The sequence below is a fragment of the Coregonus lavaretus genome (assembly GCF_964263955.1).
Source record: "Coregonus lavaretus genome assembly, contig: HAP1_SCAFFOLD_372, whole genome shotgun sequence".
Taxonomy (NCBI): domain Eukaryota; kingdom Metazoa; phylum Chordata; class Actinopteri; order Salmoniformes; family Salmonidae; genus Coregonus; species Coregonus lavaretus.
Genome location: NW_028160424.1, coordinates 56,298 through 76,671, shown reverse-complemented (window position 1 = coordinate 76,671; position 20,374 = coordinate 56,298). Strand labels below are relative to the sequence as shown.

The window sequence follows — 20,374 nt, the reverse complement described above, 5'->3', positions numbered from 1 at the left end:
CGTGTTATGTGAGTGTGTCTGTGTGTGTATGTAGAGTCCATTGTGTGTGTGAATAGAGTCAGAAATAGTAAAAGGGTCAATGCAGATAGTCCGGCTAACTATTTAGCAGTCTTATGGCTTGGGGGTAGAAGCTGTTCAGGAGCCTTTTGGTCCAGGACTTGGCGTTCCGGTACCACGTGCTGTATGGTAGCAGAGAGAACAGTCTATGACTTGGGTGGCTGGGATGTTGGAGACGGTTGTAGACACAACATGGACCATAGCTGCAGCCACCTCTTCCAGTCAGCCACCTCTTCCAGTTCAGCTTGAGTTAGTGGTTTATTGAAAATATTGAAAAATACATGTCGTATCGAGTAAATGCTGGCAATTATTGCTGATAAACAAAGGAGTCCGCTCATACTGAACCTTGATCATAAGTTTATTCATATCACAAGCTTTCAGCATGAGTTAAAGGTGACATGCCCACCCGGAGAGCGACGCCTCAGATTGCAATGGTCGCTCTACCCTCTCCTTCGTTTTTCCCCCAGTATATATAATCTCCCCAAGATGTGGGTGGCTCCCTCTACTGTCCAATCCCCTGTCTACAACACACTTCCTGTCTGTTGTATGTGGCGTTACACTAAAACATTCCCTCTTGATACTAAAATCAACATTCTTTCAGTTCCACTTAAAAACCATTAACAAAGACATAATCCTAATACACTACATACATTTTGAGAAACTGCCCTGTCAGTGGCTTATAAGTGTTGACATTCAACATTCATTAATTGGAGAGGGGTGAAATTTCCCCAGCCCCATCCCTCAGCTGTATAGCTGAACTAATGTTGTGAACTGTGATGCACATTGTCAAACGCCACACTGGTGTCCACTTCCTTTTCCACAAAGCTTAGAAAATTAGCTAAGCGAGATTTAATGCAGCCTATTGTTTGAGCAATTGCGATTCAGTAGACACTAAAACTAAGTTAGAATGTTGACGTTTTCTAGGAAGGAGACAATGTTTTTCTATATAATAAGAGGGTGAAGCCTTGACGATAGGATTCATCATGAAATGTGAATTGAATATTCTCAACATTCTGTTGTTCTCTTCTTTATGTCAGTACTTCCTGTTTCTCCAATTAAAGTATCTGTTTCTTCTTTGAGTGTCTTTCCCGGATGTTTTTAGAATATTTTTGCACTTGTTCTGATGTTTCTATGACAATCAATGAAAAAAATTATTGCGAACAAGATATGTAAATGCATTTTTATATGATTTGATTATTTCTATCAAATCGTGATTTTTATGAAAATCAAAGGTTGTAAAAGTAGGCCAGATGGTTTTAGAAAAATGTTCACTTGTTTGATGTTTCTATGGCAATCAATGCAATAATTATTGCGAAAAATAGATTTAAATGCATTTTTATATGATTTGATTATTTCTATCAAATCAATACTTGATGTTTTATACAAATCAAAGGTTGTAAAAGTAGGCCAGACCTTTTTAGAATAATTTTCACTTGTTTTGATGTTTCTATCACAATCAATGAAAAGGTTGTTGTAAAAAAGAGATTTAAATGCATTTTTATATGATTTGATTATTTCTATCAAATCAACATTTGACTTTATCTGTCCACCCCTAACAAAAACATTAGCTCGTGAAAGATCCTTTCAAGTAATCAGAGAGAAATGGAAATGTATGTCAAACTTTAATTAGGCTAACGGTGAATGTCTGTTTAATGTCTGATATAAAACCTACTTTACCTCAGTCAGAGACCACTGGTTTTCTGTTCTACCTGATAGTTAAATGCACCACCCTGGTGTACCAGGTCTAAATCAGTCCCTGATCAGATGGGAACAATACAAAAATGCAGTGGAACTGGCTTCGAGGTCCAGAGTTGAGTTTGAGGGGCATAGACTATCAATGTAAAAAATATGCTTTCCTATTATTGACGTCAGCGTAGATTACTTTATATTGAACACCAGTGTATCATCATTTGTCCATTGTCTTGATTTTCTGTTCTAGTCCCTCTCTGTTTCAGTATCTTCCATGGCTACTGTACATCAGCAGGTAACCTAGCCCTTGATCATGACTCTCAGTTCCATTACATTACACATGAGTCATTGGACCAGGGCATCTTCCGTAGGGGGAAGTTTTGTTAAGTGCCGCGATGCTCGGTCTGAACACTAAATGAGTGGCCAGTAGCTGCAAATCAGGTTGTTATGGACGTGTACACATCTGCAGAATAGCTCTTCTGCAGATGTGTACACGTCCATAACAACCTGATTTGCAGCTACTTTAGGCCTATATCTGATAACAGCAAATTGTTATATTAATGAATTGCCTATGTAGCTAGCTAACCATGTAATGGAGATGGAGAACACAGTTTCTACTGCCGTGTCTTCTCATGTGTGTAAAGTAGCCTAAACACACTTCATCCCATGTGAAGAGGTCTGGATCTTTATAGCACAAAGGGGAGTGACTTGCCCTCATATATAAATCATTGCTTGCCACCTACTACTGTATGTCACAACTGTAAAAAAATTTTACCCATGTAGGAAGAGACACAATTGGGACTATGAATTTAAATGACCTTTGACTCATCAGACACGATGCCAGGTAGCATGTTAATGAGACCAGATTAACATAGATTTTGTGTTTTATTCATCAGTGTTTAGGCTATGGATTACAATGATTTATGAGCATGGCTGTGACTACATATGAGGACACAGAGGTCAGGACCTCGTAATTTCTTCTAATAAAGCTAATAATAAAACAAATATATACTTTGTACACAATAAACAAAATCAAATACGGGTCAACCTCTAGATATTGATCCCAGCGTTGATCAAAGCTCAGAACGCTTATAGACTTGATCTGACTGAGTTATTCGCGCCTGCCTCTTTGCAAAGTTTTTATAAGTTAGGAACTAAAAAAAATTATACATTAGGAACTTTAAAAAAGAATATGTTAGGAACGTAAAAAAAGATTAAGTTAGGAACATAAAAAAAGAATACGTTAGGAACTTTAAAAATAATATGTTAGGAACTTTAAAAAAAATAATACGAAAGGAACTTAAAACAATATGAACATCTCCACATGGCCTATCTTCCCTGTAGGTCGACATTAAAATGCAATCAATATGCAAACAATACAGTTCTAAAAATGTCATAGGTTTCCATTTCGTTGCTGATGCTACGTGTCAGTGTGAATCATTTCTCATATTTCCCCCCTTTCAGGGGTATAACATTACAATTGTATAGCTAATAGGCTACAGTGGGGGAAAAAAGTATTTAGTCAGCCACCAATTGTGCAAGTTCTCCCACTTAAAAAGATGAGAGGCCCGTAATTTTCATCATAGGTACACGTCAACTATGACAGACAAAATGAGAAAAAAAAATCCAGAAAATCACATTGTAGGATTTTTTATGAATTTATTTGCAAATTATGGTGGAAAATAAGTATTTGGTCAATAACAAAAGTTTCTCAATACTTTGTTATATACCCTTTGTTGGCAATGACACAGGTCAAACGTTTTCTGTAAGTCTTCACAAGGTTTTCACACACTGTTGCTGGTATTTTGGCAGATCTCCTCTAGAGCAATGATGTTTTGGGGCAACTCCCTCCAAATATTTTCTATCGGGTTGAGATCTGGAGACTGGCTAGGCCACTCCAGGACCTTGAAATGCTTCTTACGAAGCCACTCCTTCGTTGCCCGGGCGGTGTGTTTGGGATCATTGTCATGCTGAAAGACCCAGCCACGTTTCATCTTCAATGCCCTTGCTGATGGAAGGAGGTTTTCACTCAAAATCTCACGATACATGGCCCCATTCATTCTTTCCTTTACGCGGATCAGTCGTCCTGGTCCCTTTGCAGAAAAACAGCCCCAAAGCATGATGTTTCCACCCCCATGCTTCACAGTAGGTATGGTGTTCTTTGGATGCAACTCAGCATTCTTTGTCCTCCAAACACGACGAGTTGAGTTTTACCAAAAAGTTCTATTTTGGTTTCATCTGACCATATGACATTCTCCCAATCCTCTTCTGGATCATCCAAATGCACTCTAGCAAACTTCAGACGGGCCTGGACATGTACTGGCTTAAGCAGGGGGACACGTCTGGCACTGCAGGATTTGAGTCCCTGGCGGCGTAGTGTGTTACTGATGGTAGGCTTTCTTACTTTGGTCCCAGCTCTCTGCAGGTCATTCACTAGGTCCCCCCGTGTGGTTCTGGGATATTTGCTCACCGTTCTTGTGATCATTTTGACCCCACGGGGTGAGATCTTGCATGGAGCCCCAGATCGAGGGAGATTATCAGTGGTCTTGTATGTCTTCCATTTACTAATAATTGCTTCCACAGTTGATTTCTTCAAACCAAGCTGCTTACCTATTGCAGATTCAGTCTTCCCAGCCTGGTGCAGGTCTACAATTTTGTTTCTGGTGTCCTTTGACAGCTCTTTGGTCTTGGCCGAAGTGGCGTTTGGAGTGTGACTGTTTGAGGTTGTGGACAGGTGTCTTTTATACTGATAACAAGTTAAAACAGGTGCCATTAATACAGGTAACGAGTGGAGGACAGAGGAGCATCTTAAAGAAGAAGTTACAGGTCTGTGAGAGCCAGAAATCTTGCCTGTTTGTAGGTGACCAAATACTTATTTTCCACCATAATTTGCAAATAAATTCATAAAAAATCCTACAATGTGATTTTCTGGAAAACATTTTCTCAATTTGTCTGTCATAGTTGACGTGTACCTATGATGAAAATTACAGGCCTCTCTCATCTTTTTAAGTGGGAGAACTTGCACAATTGGTGGCTGACTAAATACTTTTTTCCCCCACTGTATGTGTCTGTAGATGGACTGAGGTGAATGAACCTACAGTAGCCAAGGTGATAATGACTGGGATAATTTTGGCTTGTTTTGCTGTTCTCCAAACAGCATTTTAAAGCTTCATTGTATAGAAATGCAGAAAAATTAGCTTCAACATTCACAAAAATGTCCCCCCCCTTCAGGACCTCTCTGAAACTCCCTGATTACGGCCCTGCTTGTGAGTCATCACCAGCATAATGGGTATGGCTGTATCATAGGTACCAGGTAGCATGGCAATCACATGAGAGCACCTGGGGCCATAAGTACGTATCGTAGTAAGAGTGCTGATTTAAGATACTTTTTGCCTTTTTAGATCACATTGAATCAGATTAAATGGACACGGAGGACCTGTTCCTAGATCAGCGCTGCTATTCTGAGACGCTTGATGCATTGGGCCACATACGGCCATCTAACATTAATGGACAGGCCCCAGATCTAACATTAATGGACAGGCCCCAGATCTAACATTAATGGACAGGCCCCAGATCTAACATTAATGGACAGGCCCCAGATCTAACATTAATGGACAGGCCCCAGATCTAACATTAATGGACAGGCCCCAGATCTAACATTAATGGACAGGCCCCAGATCTAACATTAATGGACAGGCCCCAGATCTAACATTAATGGACAGGCCCCAGATCTAACATTAAAGGACAGGCCCCGGTTCTAACATTAAAGGACAGGCCCCAGATCTAACATTAAAGGACAGGCCCCAGATCTAACATTAAAGGATAGGTGACAACAAGGGACCACTTCAAATGCTTTCCCACCATCACAGTCATAGCAGATCAATGATTACCTCAACCACGAAGATTCCATCCATCTGCTTGCCCCGGCCCGCTAGCACACGCTAGCCGTGGCCTCTTACTCACTAGTGCTTTACCACCGGACCTTATGATAACTCAGCTATACAGCTGATGTCTGCTGGACTGTTCCTTTTTACGGTACTACATCCTGTTTATGTTTAGCCTCAGCCCAAACATGGTTAGTTTATCGTTGTTTCGGTTATTTCTAATATTACTATATCACTGTAGACCCCTCAGCCTAGCTAAACCTGCCTTAGATAGCTCCTTTGCCCCTCCCCCTATACACGCGGAGACCGACTCAATTGATGCCTCCAGCGATGCTATCTCTTTCGTTGTTACCCAACGCTTAGGTTTACCTCCACTTTACTCATATCCTTCCATATCCTTGTCTGTACATAATGCCCTGAATCTTTTCTATAACACCCGGAAATCTGCCCCCTTTATTCTATGTACCCAACGCACTAGAAGACCAGTTCTTAAAGCCTTTAGCCGTATCCTTATTCTAGTCCTCCTCTGTTCCTCTGGTGAGGTAGAGGCTAACCCAGGCCCTGCAGCCCTCAGTATCACTTCTACTCCCCAGGCGCTATCATTTGATGACTTCTGTAATCGCAAAAGTCTTGGTTTCTTGCACATAAATATCAGAAGTCTACTTCCTAAGTTTGAGTTATTCACTGCGTTAGCACACTCTGCCAACCCTGATGTTCTAGCAGTGTCTGAATCCTGGCTCAGGAAGGCCACCAAAAATTCTGAAATTTCATATCCCCAACTATAACATTTTCCGTCTAGATAGAACTGCCAAAGGGGGTGGAGTTGCAATCTACTGTAGAGATAGCCTGCAGAGCTCTATCATACTATCCAGGTCTGTGCCCAAACAGTTTGAGCTTCTACTTCTAAAAATCCACCTTTCCAGAAATAAGTCTCTCACTGTTGCCGCTTGCTACAGACCCCCCTCAGCCCCCAGCTGTGCCCTGGACTCCATATGTGAATTGATTGCCCCCCATTTATCCTCAGAGTTTGTACTGCTTGGTGACCTAAATTGGGATATGCTTAATACCCCAGCCATCCTACAATCCAAGCTAGATGCCCTCAACCTCACGCAAATTATCAACGAACCTACCAGTTACAACCCTAAATCCGTAAACATGGGTACCCTCATAGATATCATCCTGACTAACATACCCTCTAAATACACCTCAGCTGTCTTCAACCAGGATCTCAGCGATCACTGCCTTATTGCCTGCGTCCGTAACGGGTCCGCGGTCAAACGACCACCCCTCATCACTGTCAAACGCTCCCTAAAACACTTTAGCGAGCAGGCCTTCCTAATTGACCTGGCCCAGGTATCCTGGATGGATATAGATCTCATTCCGTCAGTAGAGGATGCCTGGTTGTTCCTTAAAAGTAATTTCCTCTCAATCTTAAATAAACATGCCCCATTCAAAAAATACAGAACTAAGAACCGATATAGCCCCTGGTTCTCCTCAGACTTGACTGCCCTTGACCAGCACAAAAACATCCTGTGGCGTACAGCATTAGCATCAAATAGCCCCCGCGATATGCAACTTTTCAGGGAAGTTAAGAACCAATATACACAAGCAGTCAGGAAAGCAAAGGCTAACTTTTTCAAACAGAAATTTGCATCCTGTAGCACTAACTCCAAAAAGTTTTGGGACACTGTAAAGTCCATGGAGAATAAGAGCACTTCCTCCCAGCTGCCCACTGCACTGAGGCTAGGAAACACTATCACCACCGATAAATCTACAATAATCGAGAATTTCAACAAGCATTTTGCTACAGCTGGCAATGCTTTCCATCTGGCTACCACTAACCCGGCCACCAACTCTGCACCCTCTGCTGCAACTTGCCCATGCCCCCCCCCGCTTCTCCTTCACACAAATTCAGACAGCTGATGTTTTGAAAGCGCTGCAAAATCTGGACCCCTACAAATCAGCTGGGCTAGACAATCTGGACCCTTTCTTTCTAAAACTAGCCGCCGAAATTGTCGCAACCCCTATTACTAGTCTGTTCAACCTCTCTTTCATAACGTCTGAGATCCCCAGAGATTGGAAAGCTGCCGCGGTCATCCCCCTCTTCAAAGGGGGTGACACTCTAGATCCAAACTGCTACAGACCTATATCCATCCTGCCCTGCCTTTCGAAAGTATTTGAAAGCCAAGTTAACAAACAGATCACCGACCATTTCGAATACCACCGTACCTTCTCCGCTATGCAATCCGGTTTCCGAGCTGGTCACGGGTGCACTTCAGCCACGCTCAAGGTCCTAAACGATATTATAACCGCGATTGATAATAGACAGTACTGTGCAGCCGTCTTCATCGACCTGGCCAAGGCTTTCGAATCTGTCAACCACCGCATTCTTATTGGCAGACTAAATAGCCTTGGTTTCTCAAATGACTGCCTCGCCTTGTTCACCAACTACTTCTCAGATAGAGTTCAGTGTGTCAAATCGGAGGGCCTGTTGTCTGGACCTATGGCAGTCTCTATGGGGGTGCCACAGGGTTCAATTCTTGGGCCGACACTTTTCTCTGTGTATATCAATGATGTCGCTCTTGCTGCTGGTGACTCTCAGATCCACCTCTACGCAGACGACACCTTCATTGGACACTGTGTTAACAAACCTCCAAACGAGCTTCAATGCCATACAACAATCCTTCAGTAGCCTCCAACTGCTCTTAAACACTAGTAAAACTAAATGCATGCTTTTCAATCGAACGCTGCTTGCACCCGCCCACCCGACTAGAATCACCACTCTCGACGGGTCTGACTTAGAGTATGTGGACAACTACAAATACCTAGGTGTCTGGTTAGACTGTAAACTCAACTTCCAGACTCACATAAAGAATCTCCAATCCAAAGTTAAATCTAGAATCGGCTTCCTATTTCGCAACAAAGCCTCCTTCACTCATGCTGCCAAACATGCCCTCGTAAAACTGACTATCCTACCGATCCTTGACTTCGGCGATGTCATTTACAAAATAGCCTCCAACACTCTACTCAGGAAATTGGATGTAGTCTATCACAGTGCCATCCGTTTTGTCTCCAAAGCCCCATACACTACCCACCACTGTGACCTGTACGCTCTTGTTGGCTGGTCCTCGTCGTCAAACCCACTGGCTCCAGGCCATCTATAAATCACTGCTAGGTAAATCCCCGCCTTATCTTAGCTCATTGGTCACCATAGCAGCACCCACCCGTAGTCTGCGCTCCAGCAGGTATATCTCACTGGTCATTCCCAAAGCCAACACCTCCTTTGGCCGCCATTCCTTCCAGTTCTCTGCTGCCAATGACTGGAACGAATTGCAAAAATCTCTGAAGCTGGAGACTCTTATCTCCCTCAATAACTTTAAGCATCAGTTGTCAGAGCACCTTACCGATCACTGCACCTGTACACAGCCCATCTGAAATTAGCCCACCCAACTACCTCATCCCTATATTGTTATTTATTTTGCTCTTTTGCACCCCAGTATCTCTATTTGCACATAATCTCTTGCACATCTAGCATTCCAGTGTTAATACAATTGTAATTATTCTGCACTATAGCCTATTTATTGCCTTACCTCCATAACTTGCTACATTTGCACACACTGTATATATATTTTCTGTTGTATTTTTGACTTGATGTTTTTTACCCCATATGTAACTCTGTGTTGTTTTTATTGCACTGTTTTGCTTTATCTTGGCCAGATCGCAGTTGTAAATGAGAACCTGTTCTCAACTGGCTTACCTGGTTAAATAAAGGTGAAATAAAAATAAAAATAAAAGGAAGGGAGGAGGAAAGGGTTCATGTTAGTATTGGAACATGTGCCACCATATCATCTAAAGACCCAGTGATGAGATTGGTAATGATCAGAGATTACTACCCTCTTCCATACTGAAGGGATGATTACTACCCCTTTCCATATTGAAGGGATGATTACTACCCCTTTCCATACTGAAGGGATGATTACTACCCTCTTCCATACTGAAGGGATGATTACTACCCCTTTCCATATTGAAGGGATGATTACTACCCCTTTCCATACTGAAGGGATGATTACTACCCCTTTCCATATTGAAGGGATGATTACTACCCCTTTCCATATTGAAGGGATGATTACTACCCTCTTCCATACTGAAGGGATGATTACTACCCTCTTCCATATTGAAGGGATGATTACTACCCTCTTCCATATTGAAGGGATGATTACTACCCTCTTCCATATTGAAGGGATGATTACTACCCTCTTCCATACTGAAGGGATGATTACTACCCTCTTCCATATTGAAGGGATGATTACTACCCCTTTCCATATTGAAGGGATGATTACTACCCCTTTCCATATTGAAGGGATGATTACTACCCCTTTCCATACTAAAGGGATGATTACTACCCTCTTCCATACTAAAGGGATGATTACTACCCTCTTCCATACTAAAGGGATGATTATTACCCTCTTCCATACTGAAGGGATGATTACTTCCATACCGAAGAGAGGATTACTTCCATATTCCATACTGAAGGGATGATTACTACCCTCTTCCATACTGAAGGGATGATTACTTCCATACCGAAGAGAGGATTACTTCCATATTCCATACTGAAGGGATGATTACTACCCTCTTCCATACTGAAGGGATGATTACTTCCATACCGAAGAGAGGATTACTTCCATATTCCATACTGAAGGGATGATTACTACCCTCTTCCATACTAAAGAGGGGATTACTACCCTCTTCCATACTGAAGGGATCAATGTCATCAAGAGGAATCAATGCTACAATTTCCAACCTGATTGGAGAATGTGAAGATAATGATGTTGTGTCATGCCTCAATAAAGGGTTAAATCATTTATTGATTATAAGCAGTTCATATGTGGCCTTACGGTTATTATTGATCCATTCTAATGGAAGAATACGTATTTCTCTCTCCTCCGCTGCGTTTCAATCACTTCCATTGATCATTCATCCTTCCTATCACTTCCATTGATCATTCATCCTTCCCATCACTTCCATTGATCATTCATCCTTCCTATCACTTCCATTGATCATTCATCCTTCCTATCACTTCCATTGATCATTCATCCTTCCTATCACTTCCATTGATCATTCATCCTTCCTATCACTTCCATTGATCATTCATCATTCCCATCACTTCCATTGATCATCCATCATTCCCATCACTTCCATTGATCATTCATCCTTCCAATCACTTCCATTGATCATTCATCCCTCCAAGCACTTTCATTGATAATTTGTCCTTTCAATCAATCCATTGATCATTCATTCTTCTTTATGTTGTCCTGTAGAGGTCAGAGTCACACACATTTGTTCTTACTCTATTTAATAAAGGGAAAGTATTGTTAGTCAATTATGTTATAGACTTGCACATTCCAGCTGGGGATTGTATTGTGTGAGAGAGAACATTTCACATTAATTAAATTGTTCCCATTTGTTTTCCTGTTAACAAAAACAGAAAAACACTGTCTCTCTCTATGGATGTTCAATGGCATCAACTGTCATCTTTTTCACTAAGTGCAAACACACATGTGCGTGCACACACACACAAAGACTCATGATTGATGCCAAGCTGTGACAGGGCTCTGGAGATATCTGTAATTAAGAGTTATCTTTCCATCGTTGGTCTCTATAAAGAGTTCATACATTCATAGAAAAAAAAGCTTTATATTGTGATGTGAATCTCTCTCTCTCTCTCTCTCTCTCTCTCTCTCTCTCTCTCTCTCTCTCTCTCTCTCTCTCTCTCTCTCTCTCTCTCTCTCTCTCTCTCTCTCTCTCTCTCTCTCTCTCTCTCTCTCTCTCTCTCTCTCTCTCTCTCTCTCTCTCTCTCTCTCTCTCTCTCTCTCTCTCTCTCTCTCTCTCTCTCTCTCTCTCTCTCTCTCTCTCTCTCTCTCTCTCAGATATTGTCTGAGGTTGCATCATTAAGGTTTATCACTTTCTTATGAAGTAGTTTACAGGTAGCTCAACATTATCATCCTGCTCTGTATGTGTTTGGGGGGTATAACGTTTTTTCTTAAACTGGACGTTCAGTAGTCCATGTGTTGTCAAAACTAAGACAGTGTGTACTGTATGAACACTTCTTTACACTACCCTGTCTGTCCGTCTGATGATCCTGGCACTGACAGCTCCCTCTACAGTGAGGAACTGATAAAGAGCTTTTCTCCTCCTCTGTCAAGTCTTTAAGAGGGTTTTGACAGGCCGTCTGAATGAAGCAGCACTTTGTGATTGACTCAGACCTCCTTCTCTTAGGATGAGAGCTCCTCATCTCTGACAAGCTCTGATAGGATGCGAGCTCACCTCTGAAAAACTGACGGATGGGAAACTTTAGAGAAATTATCATAATCAGACTCTCCCTGTGGCATTTAATGATAATCCTTGAGCACTGTTTAAGAACTGTAGCATATAGCTCTCCCTATGGAACTATGTGTCTGTTCTATTTGTATTCCATGTGCTCCTGCCTACCTGATCTATGTTGTCCCACTTCTACGTTCTGCACCTGTGTGATCCTGCTCATTTCATCTGTGTTATACAATTTGTATGTGATGCACCTGTGTGCTGCCGTTGAGTTCCAGAGGTAGCTAGCTATGGCAAACGCAATCTGTTGTCATGGCAACACTGGGGAGCGTTGTGATGTTTTCAGAGACACTACAGGCGTCTACAGTGAGATTGCGCAGAGCCCCTCTCTGACGTGTGTGTTTCTTTAATGGAATGAGAGTGTGAACATTTCCACCAAAAAGATAGAGAGAACACTAAAAAGGCAGAGACTAAGGGTATTTATAATAGTGTGCTTGTGTGCTCGTGTGTGTGCGTTTTCGTGCACCTATTTGTGAGAGAGTTTATAGTAGTGTGTGTGTGATGGTATGAGACACAGAATTAGAGATCAGAACCTTTCTAAATCAGATGAGACAGGGTGAGCCTTGCTCTACACAATGCATCCAACAGTGTTTTTACAGCATGTGAATCCTTATGACGTAAAACCATAGAACTGAAGAGAGTTTTAGCGGAACTAAAGGAAGCTAGAGACATGCACTATGTCATGCTACAAAAGAGAGGGAACTGAGGGGAAGCTAGAGACACTGACATGCTACAACAGAGAGGGAACTGAAGGGAAGCTAGAGACAGTATGTCATGTTGCAACAGAGAGGGAACTGAAGGGAAGCTAGAGACACTATGTCATGCTGCAACAGAGAGGGAACTGAAGGGAAGCTAGAGACACTATGTCATGCTGCAACAGAGAGGGAACTGAAGGGAAGCTAGAGACACTATGTCATGCTGCAACAGAGAGGGAAATGAGGGGAAGCTGGAGACACTGTGTCATGTTGCAACAGAGAGGGAACTGAAGAGAAGCTAGAGACACTATGTCATGCTGCAACAAAGAGGGAAGTGAGGGGAAGCTAGAGACCCTGTGTCATGCTGCAACCGAGAGGGAACTGAAGGGAAACTAGAGACACTATGTCATGCTGCAACAGAGAGGGAACTGAGGGGTAGCTAGAGACACGATGTCAAGCTGCAACAGAGAGGGAACTGAAGGGAAGCTATAGACACTATGTTATGCTGCAACAGAGAGGGAACTGAAGAGAAGCTAGAGACACTATGTCATGCTGCAACAAAGAGGGAACTGAGGGGAAGCTAGAGACCCTGTGTCATGCTGCAACCGAGAGGGAACTGAAGGGAAACTAGAGACACTATGTCATGCTGCAACCGAGAGGGAACTGAAGGGAAACTAGAGACACTATGTCATGCTGCAACAGAGAGGGAACTGAAGGTAAGCTAGAGACACTATGTCATGCTGCAACAGAGAGGGAACTGAGGGGAAGCTAGAGACACTGACATGCTACAACAGAGAGGGAACTGAAGGTAAGCTAGAGACACTATGTCATGCTGCAACAGAGAGGGAACTGAGGGGAAGCTAGAGACACTATGTCCTGCTGCAACAGAGAGGGAATTGAAGGGAAGCTAGAGACACTATGTCATGCTGCAACAGAGAGGGAACTGAGGGGAAGCTAGAGACACTATGTCATGCTGCAACAGAGAGGGAACTGAAGTGAAGCTAGAGACACTATGTCATGTAATTGTAAACAAACGCTGTCCAGCTTCAAAACACGGTCAGTTCTTGCACCTACGTATACAGTATAGCTCTGTCTATGAATTTCAGACTGGTTACACATTTATCATTTCATTTGTCACTTCCTGTTGGTCCACATAGAGTTCTGGAGTAGCTGAACACAGAGGTAAAAAACAAGAATTCAGAGAAGAAAAAAGTGTTTTTACAACAGGCTCCTTACAAATTCCTTAAAGCTGCAGTCTGTGATTGGTACATAATAATATAAATAATATGCCATTTAGCAGACGCTACATCCATTGTTAGTCTTTTGAATTCATAATAATTATATATAGCCATTGATTATTAAAGAATTTAAGTTGCCTCACGAGTTTAGTTCAACTGTTACCCCATCATGACCCCAAATATATTCTTGTTTTACTCAGTTGTTTGTAAACAATGTAATTGTAAACAAACGCTGTCCAGCTTCAAAACACGGTCAGTTCTTGCACCTTTATCATTTCAGTGGTTACACATTCATCATTTCATTTGTTGTAAAATGATATTTATAATTGGGTCATTATTTTGTATTTGACATTGCAGGTTTACAGGACAATCCATAGGACATTGTTGAGCACTATTCATTCTACTTTACTAGATACAAACAGTGAAGGGATCTTACCTGGAGTGACAGATAGGTAGAACCACTGTATCCCAATATCTGGTCCTCCATTGATCTCCACAATACACCTGTAATTCTGAGAGTCCCATGGCTTCAGGTTAGTCATGGTCATAGTGAAGATTCTCTTGTTGATGTCATCAGAGATAGAGGCCTTACCACTGATCTTAGGATGGTCAGTGCGTACCACATAAGAACATCCATGCCAAAGGAATCCTTTACACCAGTATTTTACATGGTTGATGTGATTCAGATCATAGTGACATGGGATGGTGATGGAGCCTCCTGTATGCACAGACACATGCCTCACTGTGGACACATCAACAGAAAACACATTTAAATTAGAATTAACATTTAACAGAATCTGTACAAAGGAAAAATACAAAATGAATCACATTGCTCCAACACACAGCTCGTTCATGATTGAGATTGATTATACAGTGTTTTAAGTGAATAGCCCCAGGGGACTTCGCCCTTAATTCGTAGAAATAGTACCCTTACCTGCTGAGAGTACAAAGAGGATGAGGGTGAGGAAGAGGAAGAGGAGGAGGAGGAGGAGGGAGAGATGAAGAGCCATGTTTATGGTTTCAGTCTGCCTGGTATATTATATGGTACCTGAGTACAAATGTGTGTCAAGGACCAAGGTACCAGCCAGAATGACTCTACTTCCTAATGTTAATAGACTTCACTGTCTGTAACTCTCTTCCTGCTTCTGTTTGTGTGTACATGGCCCCCTCAGTGGTAGATAGAAACTATTGCATCATATGGACTAGTTTAACCCCAAAATCATAGTCACTACAATGTAATTTATTTAAGCTTTCAGCTTTCTCTAAGGGCTCTTTGGGACAAAGAGTCACTACTATCCTGTTACCCTCTACTGGAACATAGGCCACTAATGATACAAAGATTTGATAATTGGGTGACATGCATGTCACGAACGTCGTATGAAGGAGTGGTCCAAAGCGCAGCGTTAGTTGCGAACATACTTGCTTTATTTAATTAAAGCATACACACGAAATAACAAAACAATAAACGACTCGTGAAGTCCACGGTGACAAAGACCGACAAGGAACAAAAACCCACAAACACAAAGTGAAACACAGACAGTTAAATATGGCTCCCAATCAGAGACAACCAGCACACAGCTGACACTCGTTGCCTCTGATTGGGAGTCACTCAGTCAAACATAGAAAATGACGAACTAGAAACACCCAACATAGAAACAGAACACATAGAATGAACACACCCTGGCTTAACATATAGAGTCCCAGAGTCAGGGTGTGGCAGTACCCCCCCCTAAAGGCGCGGACTGCGACCGCGCCTAAATACGAGCAAAACAGGGGAGGGCTGGGTGGGCATTCCTCCTCGGCGGCGGCTCCGGCTCCGGGCTTGCCCACCACCCTCCAAAAAAAAACCCATAGCGCCCCTGGTCCGGTCTGGCCCCGCTGGCTGGAGCTGGACTGGACGTAGCAGGAGCGGTAGGCTTCAGCTCCTTAGTGGAGCAGTTGAGCGGTACCTGAATTGGCACCGATGACCCAGGCACGGGTTGTGCCGGACTGACGACTCGCACCCCTGGCTTGGTGCGAGTGGCAGGAACGGGCCGGGCCGGGCTGGCGACGCGCACCGTAGACTTGGTGCGAGTGGCAGGAACAGGCCGGACCGGGCTGGCGACGCGCACCGTAGACTTGGTGCGTGGAGCAGGGACAGGCCGGGCCGGGCTGGCGACGCACACCGTAGGCTTGGTGCGTGGAGCAGGGACAGGCCGGGCTGGGCTGGCGACGCACACCGTAGGCTTGGTGCGTGGAGCAGCAACTGGCCGGACTGGGCTGGCGACGCACACCGTAGGCTTGGTGCGTGGAGCAGGAACAGGCCGGGCTGGGCTGGCGACGCACACCGTAGGCTTGGTGCGTGGAGCAGGGACAGGCCGGGCTGGGCTGGCGACGCACACTGTAGGCTTGGTGCGAGGAGCAGGAACGGGTTGGACCAGGCTGACGACTCGCACCGTAGGCTTGGTGCGTGGAGCAGGGACAGGCCGGGCTGGGCTGGCGACGCACACCGTAGGCTTGGTGCGTGGAGCAGCAACTGGCCGGACTGGGCTGGCGACGCACACCGTAGGCTTGGTGCGTGGAGCAGGAACAGGCCGGGCTGGGCTGGCGACGCACACCGTAGGCTTGGTGCGTGGAGCAGCAACTGGCCGGACTGGGCTGGCGACGCACACCGTAGGCTTGGTGCGTGGAGCAGGGACAGGCCGGGCTGGGCTGGCGACGCACACTGTAGGCTTGGTGCGAGGAGCAGGAACGGGTTGGACCAGGCTGACGACTCGCACCGTAGGCTTGGTGCGAGGGGCAGGAACATGCCGGGCTGGGCTGGTGGCGTGCACCTTACACTTAGTGCGGGAAGCAGGAACGGGCCGGACCGGACTGGTGACGCACACCACTTGCTTGGTGTGAGGAGCGGGACTGGGTTTCGTCATAACCCCCCGCTCCCTCAGCTGCCTACCGAGTTCCTCTCGCCGTGCCTCCTTTCTCACCCTTTCCCTTATCGCCTCCAAATGCTCCATCCTCTGCAACACTACCTCCTGCTCCCTCGTCGCCCCTGCCGTGTGCCCCCCCCCTAAAAAAGTTTTGGAGTTGCCTTTCGCCTGTCCGACGTTGACCCTGCTGACGCCGCTGCTCCTCTCTCCGTCGCCTCTCCACCGTCTCAATCCATGGCCGGCGATCCCTCCCGGCCAGGATCTCCTCCCAGGTCCAGGACCCTTTCCCGTCTAATATCTCCTCCCATGACCAGGCTGCCTGCTCCTGGACACGCTGCTTGGTCCTGGTATGGTGGGTTTTTCTGTCACGAACGTCGTATGAAGGAGTGGACCAAAGCGCAGCGTTAGTTGCGAACATACTTGCTTTATTTAATTAAAGCATACACACAAAATAACAAAACAATAAACGACTCGTGAAGTCCACGGTGACAAAGACCGACAAGGAACAAAAACCCACAAACACAAAGTGAAACACAGACAGTTAAATATGGCTCCCAATCAGAGACAACCAGCACACAGCTGACACTCGTTGCCTCTGATTGGGAGTCACTCAGTCAAACATAGAAAATGACGAACTAGAAACACCCAACATAGAAACAGAACACATAGAATGAACACACCCTGGCTCAACATATAGAGTCCCAGAGCCAGGGTGTGACAATGCACAATATTTCCATTGTCAAAAATCTATATTTCGGTATAAAGAAACGATATGATAAATGTACTCTATGTGCTAGACATTGATAGATTTGAGGGGTCATGTGCTACAGCGATGTAGTGATGGGTACTAGACCAAGACCTCCACAGACTCTCATTTTAAACCAGGTTCATGGTTCAGGGTCCTCCGGACCACAACCCAGTCTGATATTATTTTACGTTCAACAAGACGCTCTCTGTCTCTCTCCCTTTTCTATACAGGAAATGTACAGCTCACAACCACAGATGTCCTCTAAGCATAAGTGTGAAAGTTAGCTCAGAATGCTGCAAGTTTAAGCTAAACTCATTCCATAATGTCATGTTAAATACTGAGCTATTCATTATGTTGTTGGCTCCAATACAGCTAACTACTTCAGATACATCAGAATGTCACTCTCAAAATCACAAACGATCTTGAGAAGAATAAAATGTCTTTAAAAATATTCATGCATTTTTTTTGGATCGCTTTCATACTATTTTCACATGTATGTGGTAACATTTCACAACTCTTAGTACAAAACTCAAAACAGATCATCAAAAAGGCTGTTTTTTCAAAACTTTAAGCACATTTTCAATTGACTAAGTACAAAACACAAAATCACACAAACCTTTTCACCAAGCATGATCAGTGTTTCATCTAGAAATACCTTTCATATAAAGTAATTGTCTTTAACAATGTAATAATCACAATACTTTTCATATGATTCTCTTCACATTTGTTTAAATACATTTGACCATCATGCAATCCAACGGCGCTTAATGGTTAGTCACTTAACAGTTTGGTAGACCTATTGATTTTTGACTGGTTTGTCTACTATATATGTATTTAGAGAACCACAGAAATACAATGTGTGTTTGTATAGTATAAACATCTAAATGACATGTATGATACATGATAACCATACATAATGAATATTCATTAGTACTAATTGATTTCACATAGCGTCAACCACTATTGGTCACCATATAAAAGGGGGTGTGTGAACACTTGCAAGTTCTTTAACAAGGAGCAGGATAGACAGCAAGGGAGAGGAAGAAATCAAAGAGCTGGTGGACAAGGGGCCATCAGAGAGGTGGGCATTAGACCCATCAAAGAGGTCAAAGAGGTGGGTATGGGCCCCATCAAATTGGTCAAAGAAGTTGGCATTAGACCCATCAAAGAGGTCAAAGAGGTCAAAGACGTCAAAGAGGTGGACATCAGATAGAGAGGGAGGCAGAGGGCAGGGAACCAAATATGGTTTTAGAGGGCGATGGCGACGATTTTGTTAACCATCAGAATTATATCTTTGTTGATGAAGCGGGCTTCAACCTGGCCAAAACTCAGCGCCGTGGGTGGAATCTCATCGGCCAACCGGCGACCGTCCAAGTTCCTGGACAACGTGGGGGAAACATCTCCATGTGTGCAGCTTCCTCTGAAGATGGTGGTGTAGGACGTAGGCCATTACTTGGATCCTATAAAGCTGCACACCTCATTGAGCAGGCCTGTCAAGGTGAAGGGGTCACCTATGTCATTGTGTGGGACAATGTCAGGTTCCACCATGCAGAGGTGGTTCAGGCATGGTTTAGGGCCCATCCCTGATTCATGACCCTATATCTGTCCCCATACTGTCCTCTCCTTATGTTTATTTATTTTCCCTTTTGTATGTTAACTATTTGCACATCATTACAATACTGAAATAGCCATAATATGACATTTGAAATGTCTCTATTTGTTTGGAACTTTTACTGTTCATTTTTCATTGTTTATTTCACCTTTGTTTATTACCTATTTCACTTGCTTAGGCAATGTACATTTTTTGGGTATTTTATTAGGATCGCCATTAGCTGTTGCAAAAGCAGCAGCTACTCTTCCTTGGGTCCACACAAAACATGAAACATGACATAATACAGAACATTAATAGACAAGAACAGCTCAAGGGCAGAACTACATACATTTAAAAATCAATTTAAAAAGGCACACGTAGCCTACATATCAACACCAATACATACACACAAACTATCTAGGTCAAATGTTTCCCATGCCAATAAAGCCCTTTGAATGGAATTGAATTGAACTGAATTGAGATGGGGAGTCATTTGAAGGTTTGAGTCTGTGTGTGTGACACGGTATCTGTGTACTAATGTGTAGATCAGTCAAGGACAAAGGCACCAGCGAGAATTACTCTACTTCCCAATGTTCACAGACCTCACTTTGAATCCCTGCTTCTGTTTCTGTGTACATGCCCCCGTCAGTGGCAGATAGCAACTATTGCATTATATAGTCTAGTTTAACTCAAAACTCATAGTCACTACAATGCATTTCAAGCCCCATGCAGTTTCATTTTATTTTTAAATCACTGTGTGTGTTTATTTTTCATGATTTATTTTCCTGAGCCGCCTTTTGCCATTGAAATGCTCCGTGTGATCATGTGGGCGTGTTGATTCAAATGTAAATATATTTAAATACAGAGCCCTGATTGGCGGATAGGATTGTGTAGACTAGAGCCTACCCAGCTTACCCCTTCAAAGTAGGAGGATAAATATGCAAATAAAACAGAATCAGAATAATCATTTCAGATTGTGATGTCATTCTGTGAAAAACTCCATTCCACCTGAACATCTGAAAATCCTGGTGTTTTGTTCGTCAAAAAGCTTTTACACTAAAAGGGCATTATCCAAATGTGTTACAACTTCACAGTATTATTTCAACCTCATAGTGTGGAAATATAATTTAAAAACAAACAGGATACTCACATTTTTGACTGCACTGCCCCTTTCTGCTTTCTCTA

The 20,374-nt window shown here is 43.5% G+C and overlaps 1 protein-coding gene across 1 annotated transcript in view; it reads right to left on the bottom strand.

Moving 5' to 3' along the window:
- Window positions 1-14,954, bottom strand: part of LOC311121845 (polymeric immunoglobulin receptor-like) — a gene marked incomplete at its 5' end in the record, with an annotated part of 50,915 nt that extends 35,961 nt beyond the window's left edge. The window contains 2 exons of the mRNA XM_084196285.1: window positions 14,505-14,686; window positions 14,879-14,954. Of these exons, the coding sequence (XP_084052411.1) occupies window positions 14,505-14,686; window positions 14,879-14,954 (258 nt within the window). The remainder of the gene's footprint in view (window positions 1-14,504; window positions 14,687-14,878) is intronic.
- Between the last annotated feature and the right edge of the window lie 5,420 nt (window positions 14,955-20,374).